The 10413-nt window shown below is 33.8% G+C and overlaps 1 protein-coding gene across 1 annotated transcript; it reads left to right on the forward strand.

Moving 5' to 3' along the window:
* The first annotated feature begins 738 nt into the window (after positions 1-738).
* LOC132753786 (uncharacterized) lies at positions 739-10115 on the forward strand. Its single transcript, XM_060744310.1, has 3 exons — positions 739-765; positions 9273-9657; positions 10111-10115. Exons 1-3 carry the CDS (start codon positions 739-741, stop codon positions 10113-10115), a joined length of 417 nt encoding a protein of 138 aa, XP_060600293.1.
* The last annotated feature ends 298 nt before the right edge of the window (positions 10116-10413 follow it).

Genomic DNA, 10413 nt, shown 5'->3' on the forward strand with positions numbered 1-10413 from the left:
ATACGTGTGACCTGATGAACATTTTTAACAAGTAAAACTAAAATACATCCATGCAATTAGAACATATGCTCCGAGCAGTCATCATAACCTTGACCTTGCATATATTGACCTTGATTATGCTGGTAACTAAATTTTAGTCTCATGATTGTGAACATTAGTGAAATAATATTTTAATTCAAGATAACTAAATTGTCCTTCAACACTTTTATCAGATTGTTGATCTTTTTGTGTGACCTTGACCTTGGCCACAGGGACTTTTTAAATTTTGAACAGAACATTCTACTTCACAATGGGGAATATTTGTGTCAAGATTATATTACAATCTAAATGCATGTAGAAGTAATGCTCAGGACAAAATTTTCCTCTGACCTTTAAGTGTGACCATGACCTTTGACATGATCTCATTCCTGTACCATATCTGATGGTAGTTATTATAATGATATGCACAACTAGACTTGGTACTGATCATTCCTGTAATGTTTGGATTAAACTGTAGCAGGCACCACAAAAATTACATGCATATTAATAATATCTGTATCTTTATAACATTTGTCAATGTGTCAGGCAAGTACAATTAACAATGTAATTATGACTGTTATAGTAACACCAAAATCAAAGCTGTGATGCACGCATACGAATGTATTGAGTAAACACAATCCCAAAATCATTTTAAAAATCAGGCAACAGAAAAAAAATTTAAGGAAAAGATGACAGAAACTATTGGTAAATACACCAAGAATGCAAGTGAATACACCAAGAATGCAGGTAAATTTAATAATACCCAAGTGATTTTCACAGAAACACTTTTTAATGCAGTTTCCTGTTTCACTGCAGAAACTGTTATAGATATTTTAGTTTGCAATCCTTATTGTTTTGTTTTTTATCATAACCTAATAAAATTTTATATAATCTTTTTTAAATAAATTATATACATGATTTGCAAACAAATTTGTTATTTGATATTATTTTCATTGATTGAAATAAAACAAAACATTACTGTTGTATGTTTTGGTATGTAGGTGGGGTAATATGTTGAATATTTACCTGTCAACAATCCGATCATGTGATAAGGGTTATAAATCAGAACCAAGTTTATATCACCGTTTGACACCTTGGACCCAAACTTGAGCCTTATAACCGGGTGTCACTGTACATTACAAGAATATGCAATTATATAAGTTTTGCAGGCATACTTACGAATAAGTACATAAAATCAAATAGCGTTAGTTGCTTTGAGTATGGTTTGAGTATTAAAGGAGTTTGAAAATCTCTGAACATCTCTAATTGAGACTGTATTAAGAGACTCCCTGCCATATGTGACTTCTTTCTTAAAGTCACTTTGACAGTCACAATTATGATGGGTTGACTTTACATAAAATAAATGAAATATTTAGTTGTTCACTCAAATTTGACAGGAATAATTTTAAATCTTGTATGAAATAAATTATTACCATTATTAAACAAAACACAGAAAATATCATTTTTATAGTCTCACTATGCATATAAGTAAAGCCTTCTCGATTCCATTGAACTCAAATATTAAACCAAATTTTGGTGTTTACTTTGATAGAATATTTAATTTTGTTTTATCTTTTTTGCTGTAGAATTGAACAGTTAAAATAATGCTCCTTATAAAAATCTGATTAAAAATCATCCAACATAGATGTCAGTCTCAAGGGAAGTAAATGCTACATTACCACAACAACAGTTCAGTAAGAGTTGTCTATCATGAATATAAGCACCATTCATTATTTTCTCAAAATTGCTGAAAATCTTCATTTCTTACAGTAATGATGTTTTTATCATGTTATTGTATATTTAGCTTCTTCAACTTCTCATTATGTAATAGTTTACATAGTATTTCAATAAAAGTCCATACATTGTATACACACACCAATGACATAGCAAAGTGATCAGGGCACATGTTATATCAAACACTTCACACTGCAAACACAAATATGTGAACAAAAATAAAATAACTAACACTGTGTTTCTTTGTGTTATTTTTTATACCTTTTTGTACATTAAGCATTTAATAATTTAATGAAAGAAAATATTGAGTACAAAACAGCATATGGAAAGGAAGAAATATGTTTTTCCAATAACAAAAGTTGCAGAAATCAAAATATTTTTATTTTGTTCCTAGCAAAACATGACAATACATGTCTAAACAAATTTAATATTATGTTTATACCTGCCACCGCAGCATTTATATTTTTGTCAATTATTTCATTTCAGGTACAAGAGTTATCTCATTTTTGTAAATATGTCTTTTCCTGCTACTTTCCTTTTCAACATACAACATTGTTGTCGATAATAATATTAGTAACAGGAATATAATTATATTTTTAGGAAGTCACAACATCTTCTTTTGATATATCATCACTATTCTTCACGCATTTGTTTTTATATACAAGTGTATTTTTATTTTGTTGAGCATACTGTGAGGCATGAATTTTGAAACTGATGTGTATTTTGGATTTTTCTATGCATATTTTACGCTGATGATACGCATGCTATCTGGAGCTCTGAAATAATGTAGGTTTTCAGCATTAGCATATCTGAAGGTGAACATAACATCATTTTTCTACAATAATGTACATATAATTTTTATTTCCACATAAAGTGTATATAAATTATACCGCTAATAGTGTTTATAATTATCATTGTCAAATGTGTACACAATTCCCACAACTATCTGGGCTTTAATCAAAACCTCTCAATAATTGCAATTGTTTCTTACTGTAAGTGAACAATCAAATTATAGACATATCAATGGATCCATTAATCTTCATTTAGACAGCGCATCTCATTTTATACAGCACTTTAACATAGAGTAATATCCCTTGCTTTTTGACAGAATCAGCTGATATAAAGTAACTATAATGAAATTTGTTCATGAACTTCTATCATTGCTTATTTTCTGGACAACATTTATTGAAATCAATCAATTCAGTACAGATAAATCATGTGGAATCTAAGTGCCAGTGTATCTTTGGGGGAAAATGTGGGATCAGTGGTCCAGTGACAACCATTCCAGTGATGGGAAAATAGATCCTCCACAATAAACTCTAAACAATTAATTACCAGCTAATGCAAATAAGACTTTAGAAACCAAGGTCCTGAGTCATGGTGCTTCACAACTAGTGCCTGCTGGTGACCCATGCAACCAGGGAGTGCAGACCAAGATCTGCCGGGATGTATTTGACATCTGATCATAGCCTGCACTGATAAATTTTGAAATTGTCCCTGGAAATGATGAATGGTTTTGTCCAGATAAAGACGGTCCATTTAAGTATTTAGCATGGAAAGTATGTTGCCTGAAATGCAGTATTTTCTGTATCTGAAGATTAACTGTGGCACTTAATAACCTTACAAAGTAAGTCACATTTGTATTGGTTTGCTGCCACAAACATAAATAAACATAATTCATCACCTTAGTGCAATAACTGATTAACTGTTATTAAATTAAGGAGATGGTATATAAACAAGAGGGCCATGATGGCCCTGAAGTCGCTCACCTGTATATAGGCCCCCGGAGCGGGGCCAGTTTAAACCCCAGGGCTTTTATTTGAACAAACTTGGTAGACACCCATTAGAAGATGTTTCATGCTAAACATCTAAGGTCTAGCTCGTTGGGTCTTTTAAAAGAAGATTTTTTTAAGTTTTTCCTTTACACATATAGTAAAAAAACAATGACACACCTAGGGCAGGGCCAGTTTTGACCCCAGGGCTTTTATTTGAACAATCTTTGTAGACACTTACTAGAAAATGTTTCATGCTTAATATCTAAACTCTAGCTATTCGGGTTTTTTCAAAGAAGATTTTTTAAGTTTTTGCTATACACATATAAGGAAAATGAATGACCACCGGGGCCGGGCAAATTTTGACCCCAGGGCTTTTATTTGAACAAACTTTGTAGACACTCACTAGAAGATGTTTCATGCTAAATATCGTAGCTCTAGCTCTTTGGGTTCTTTAAAAGAAGATTTTTTAAGTTTTCACTATATGCATATAGGGAAAATCAATGACCCCCTGGGGCGGGGCCAATTTTGACCTAAGGGCTTTTATTTGAACAAACTTGGTAGACACTCACTAGAAGATGTTTCATGCCAAAAATCTAAGCTCTAGCTCTGGGTTTTTTAGAAGAAGATATTTAAAGTTTTTTCATTTGGTTGCCATGGCAACCAGAGTTCTGCATGGAATTAAATTCTTTGAACTATTTTCAAAGGTGACCACCAAAGGAACATTCCTGTGAAGTTTGGATGAAATTGGCTTAGTGGTTTATGAGGAGATGTCATTTAAAGTAAAAGTTTACGGACGACGGACGGACAACGGACGGACGACGGACGAAAAGCAGTCACAAAAGCTCACCCTGTCACTTTGTGACAGGTGAGCTAAAAACACACTCACACCTGAGCTTTTTATGTTAAAATAACAATTAATTGTTATAAGAAAAAGTCTATTTTAATATTTCATGAAATAAATCATTGAAAATGTGTGCATGAAACAATTATTTCTCTAAGAATATTTCTAGCAGACATTAGAAATATGTTATATGAACAACAAGCATTTGATAGTATTGCGGGCAATACAGTAACCCCCTACCGGTCCCTCAAAAAGTTCTTTAATTGTCATACACTCCTGTGTATTGCCATTTATAATGAATTTGAGGATGAAGTCTGTATTTGAAAATATCGACCACAAAACATAATAAAATAAGTTTGTCTATATCACAGTAATGTGTTAAGTTTCCATGCTTAGTAAGGAAATTATGTTTATACAACCTTGTCATATTATTACGATGTGGGATTTTAAAGTAAATCCTATAAGGAATGAAGAAGTTGGAGTGAAAATACTAGTTTCTCGAAAAAAATCTAAGTTCAAGGGGGACATAATTCTGGAAATAGTCTTGCTAGAGTATTTAACCTTCTCAAACATGTCGAGTGATAATAAGAAACATATATATGAAGTTTGAAGTAGATACATTAGGAAATAAAGAAGTTATTTAAAAAACATTTTTTCCCCTAAAAAATCTAAGTTCAAGGGAGGTAATACTGATATTTTTTGTGCTAGAGTTATAAACCTTGTCACATATGATGTGGTTGATGACCAGAAACTTATATTTAAAGTTTGAAGTAAACACCTTAAAGCTACAGTCTCACTTACATCCCGGCAGAGCCCCGGCAGAGCCACGGTAGACGTCCGGGGTGATCCGGGAACGACCGGGGTACGACCGGGAACAACCGGGGTACATCCGTAACTCTGCCGGCAACGTCCTGGATGATCCGGGATGATCCGGGAACATCCGGCATTCGACCCCGGATGGAATAAAATATTTAATATCACCGGGGTGGTCCGGGATGATCCGGGAAGGTATAGCTTTGCCGGCTTCATCCTTAGCTCTGCCGGGAACGACCGGGGTTATACCGGGAAAGCATTGTAGCTCTGCCGGCACAAACCGGGGATGATCCTGGGTATGATATAGCCGGTAGAGCTACGGTAGAGCTACGGTAGAGCCCCGGTATATGCCGGCAGAGCCCCGGTAACTACAGGCAGAGCCCCGGAGGATAAAGGTAGAGCTACGGTTGATCCCGGTAGAGCCCCGGTAGAGCCCCGGCAAAGCCCGGATCATTTAAAAAGAATAAGGACAATTTGCGATGATTGAACTTGTTTGTATTAAAAGCCTTCTATCCAGTATGGCATAAGGATTTTTCAGAAAATCATCATGAATTACTATTCTGGAACAATAGATATTGTATTAAATAAAAATTATGTATCAAAGTTATCATTTTCGGGCATTTTCAATCCACCGGGGTTCTACCGGGGCTCTGCCTGGATGGTCCTGGGCTCTGCCGGGGCTCTGCCTGGATCGACCGGGGCTCTGCCTGGGTCAACCGGGGCTCTTCCGGCGTCATCCGGGAACGACCGGGGAAGCACCGGCATGAACCGTAACTTCACCTGGGCTCTGCCTGGATGATCCGGAGCGCATCCTGGGTGGTTAGTAGGGAACTACCGTAGTGCTGCCGGGGTAAGTGTGACTGCAACAATAATTTCATCCCGGATCGTCCCGGATCATCCCGGTAACTTACCGGGATGATCCTGGGCTCTGCCGGGAGTATGTGAGACCGAGGCTTAAGAAATAAAGAACATATAGTGAAAAAGCTGAAAAATTTAAATCAGAAATCTTGAAATTCAGGCTATTTGTTGCCATAGCAACCAGAATTTTCAACATAGGAAGAAAAGAAAAAGATGTGCATAATCTCCAGACTGCCATCTACCCACATTTCAAGTTTCATAAAAATATTTTCAGTACTTTTTGAGTTATCACTGGATCCAGTTTATGTGTTAAATTTGCCATATTTTCAGACTATTTGTTGCCATAGCAACCAGAATTTTCAACATAGGAAGAAAAAAAAAAGACGTGCATAATCTCCATACTGCCATCTATCCATATATCAAGTTTCATAAAAATATTTTCAGTACTTTTTGCGTTATCGCGGGATCCAGTTTTGTGGACGGACGGACTGACGGACTGACAGACAGACAGACGGACAGACAGACAGACAGACGGACGGAGGGTAAACCTAAAGTCCCCTCCGGTTAAACCGGTAGGGGACTAATAAAAAAATGTATTACTAACAAAAAACATATTTCCATTTTCATGCTTGTTATTTTGGGAAAAATAAAAATCTGATACCTCATCTTGATATATGGTTTCAATTTCGCTTAATTGAATATTCAATAAATATCCTCCTTTAACATAATCAAGTTCATAGCATTTGATATTCACCTTGTCATCATACAATAAATGTATAATAATATTTCAAAAGTTTTCACAGCTTAATAGATTTAATACAGCAAGTAAATATTATAAATGAAAATCTAGCACCATTTTGTTGGTTTAAATTTGTTCAGATAATTTGAAATACTTCCCTAAAGCTAATTATGAATGATATAATTCTGACATGTTTATGATCTAAGACACCCAGTTTTATTTGTTTTTTTTCCCCTAAGTATAAATACATAAATCAAGTTTTTACAGTGCTTTAAAGGGATGAAAAGAAATTAAGAAGCACAAACACTTTAATAATGACCTCTGTATCTATTTGATAAGAAATACATCTTGAGCCAAGTTACATGACTTTAGAAAACTGTTGGAAGTGTAAAGAGTTTTTCCCCCTGCATTACTCTGACAGATGTGGCCTCTTAAACGTGATGTCATTTAACACCAACACATTTCAAAGAAAGAAAAAAGAGAACAAAAAAACATGAAAACATTAACCTTAAAAAATTTTCAGTGATTACAGTGCCTCTAGTCATGTGATAAACCAAACTTTCAATATTTGTCATATGATATAAAATCTTATTAAATCTGTCAAGAGAAAATTTTACAAATTCACCAGATGAGGCTCACTTTAAAATGCATTTCATGAACTTTTATATTATATTATATGTCAACTCATGTAAGATCCTTTATACCTTTTTAAATCTTCCATTGCTCTTGCCTATACTACTGCTCAATTTGGTATTTTGATTAATAATTCCCTATAGCTTAATGACAGACACAACAGTTCCAAGTTTAAAACAAGTTAAATCCATTACTAAATTTCTGCAGGGTATTAATTTTAGTGTTAATGAAAGTTTCACTTACATTATTCATGTCTTATCTAATGGCTCCTTACTTTTCAATTTGTGATTTTCCCCTCTAACCTAGAAGTGCAAGATGACAATAATCAAGCAAAAGACTTGCAAGTTAAAAGGAAAGCAACCCTTGCAAATATACAGAGGTATTTTAACCTGGGTGATAATTAATTCATTAAAATTGCCAAGAACAAATTTATATATTTTCTGAACATGCAGGAAAATTCCAAGGATAATCATTATTGAAAGTAAAGATGAAAATAAATATATCAGAGTGCCTAACTTTGCTGTTTCATAATGAAACTTGTGAAAATCTTCAACATCTCCATTAAAATACTGCATGACTGTGTACTTAACTTCATATAGATGTCTTTTCGTGCCCTTTTTGAAGCCTCAAATAGTGAAAAAATGCCCTATTTAGATCCCAAACATTTGTTCTTGTTTGAGAAATGGTGTTAAATTAGTGATCACTTTTTTGGGGCATGATCCCCTATCAAATAGATAAATCAAGGGAGTACTAGAGGGGGTTTGAAGGGGGGCAGATGGACAAGAGGAATTGACAGATATATAAAAGCTATATGACTGTAGCCTGACAGATACATATTGAAAATGGATTGGAATGGATTCACTTTTCTTAATGTTATTTGCTAATAAATAAGTAGATGGACAAAAGTACTTTGACAAAAAATGCAAACACTTTTATAACATTAAGATTTCACCATGGCTTTAAAATGTTAATTGTTTTTATTCATTATTATTTCTTCACATCACAAATTAATGAGAAAAAAAGAAGCTAAAATAGAGACAATACTTCAAATTTGTAGCCAGCTAAAGTTCAGCAAGAATAGGTAATTAGGAAGAATCATTAACTGTAATAAAAGTCAGAGTGATGGAGTTGATTCATAAAAACTACAATAATATCAAAATCGATTAAACACCATCATTATCCTACAGAAAAAACACTTGATTTATACATCAAGGAATATATCATAAAACTTATTTACATAAATCACATCTTTAGAACACTGTGTGTTTTAAGATCTAAGAACTGACTTTTTAATGTGATGATATAATTATCACCAAAAACATTTTATTTAAAAAAAAGATCGAAGGAATTTTCTGAGACTAATGACTGCATGAGAACTGGTCTCAAAGATTCTCACTATTTTTACAGCTTAGTATAGATGATTAAAAACATTTACATGAAACTTACAATAATAAATAAGTTTCTCACAATATTCAGTACTTTAATATTGCCAATTTGAATTCTATATATCAACAATATATTTATGTGTGGGTTAGTATATTAAAAGTGCACTGAAAATATATAGAGCAGTAAAAGAACCTCACATTTAGAACATCTACATGTACACATGAAGACTTTCCACAGCAAGTGTAGGAGACAATTTCCTTAGAGAATTTAAAATGCACTGAAACAAGAAAAGTTTTCTTGCATTATCTTCTGTAAATGACATCACTAAGCCTCAAGTCATTAAAGTTAATCACTGATTCTAAGAGGTTACTATTTGAAACTTTGCTATCTGGAACAATGCAAGTACATGTCATCAACTTGGATTGGTTCTGAGTAAAATTCTAACATTCTGTTAAGATTAAATAGCCATTTTTAGTTTGGAAGAAGACCAACTAGTGCACCTACAAACCAGAAATTTCCAACCATACAGGGTAATTACCAGAAATATCCAACCATACAGGGTAATTACCAGAAATATCCAACCATACAGGGTAATTACCAGAAATATCCAACCGTACAGGTTAATTACCAGAAATTTCCAACCATACAGGGTAATTACCAGAAATATCCAACCGTACAGGGTAATTACCAGAAATATCCAACCATACAGGGTAATTACCAGAAATATCCAACCATACAGGGTAATTACCAGAAATATCCAACCGTACAGGGTAATTACCAGAAATATCCAACCATACAGGGTAATTACCAGAAATTTCCAACCATACAGTGTAATTACCAGAAATATCCAACCATACAGGGTAATTACCAGAAATTTCCAACCATACAGGGTAATTACCAGAAATTTCCAACCATACAGGGTAATTACCAGAAATATCCAACCATACAGGGTAATTACCAGAAATTTCCAACCATACAGGGTAATTACCAGAAATTTCCAACCGTACAGGGTAACATGCACCCACTGCAGTGACGTTTCATCACCACTATATTTCAGCTGTCTTATTCTAGCATCCAACGAAATCTTATAGCACAGCACTAGAATGGTAACATATCCATTAAAGGATAACTGGACTGCAGCAGTTATCATTCAAGAAGCAACTGATATTTAAATAATGGTACTTAAATGACATACTTTCACACTCATCATATATTTCTATAATACAATCATTCTACCTGTTAAAGTTATCAGGGGTTTTTCCACAGTCCTGTCCAACTTATCCAAACAAAGAGTTGCTAACACTATTTTTCAGATTGATGACTGTTTATTATTAAAATATTAAGCCAAATCTCTATCAAATGTCTTCTAATAAAGTAAAAGAATGCTGATAATGCTAAAACAAACACAAATTTGGGCAAAGCAGCATCAACAATATTATAATTAATTGTGTTTAATTTTGACCTTCACTTTCTCCAATTTAAAGACCGGCCTTTAATATGGCACCAGTAATTAGAGCCAGACAGAATGGAAGTAACATCTTCAACCAGACAGTATAATGCTGACTGCTTAAATTTAGAAATCTCTCATATATACAATATATTATTTAAAATCTAAA

The sequence above is a fragment of the Ruditapes philippinarum genome, unplaced genomic scaffold (genome assembly GCF_026571515.1).
Source record: "Ruditapes philippinarum isolate M1 unplaced genomic scaffold, ASM2657151v2 ctg1862_1_1_1_1, whole genome shotgun sequence".
Classification (NCBI taxonomy): Eukaryota; Metazoa; Mollusca; class Bivalvia; order Venerida; family Veneridae; genus Ruditapes; species Ruditapes philippinarum.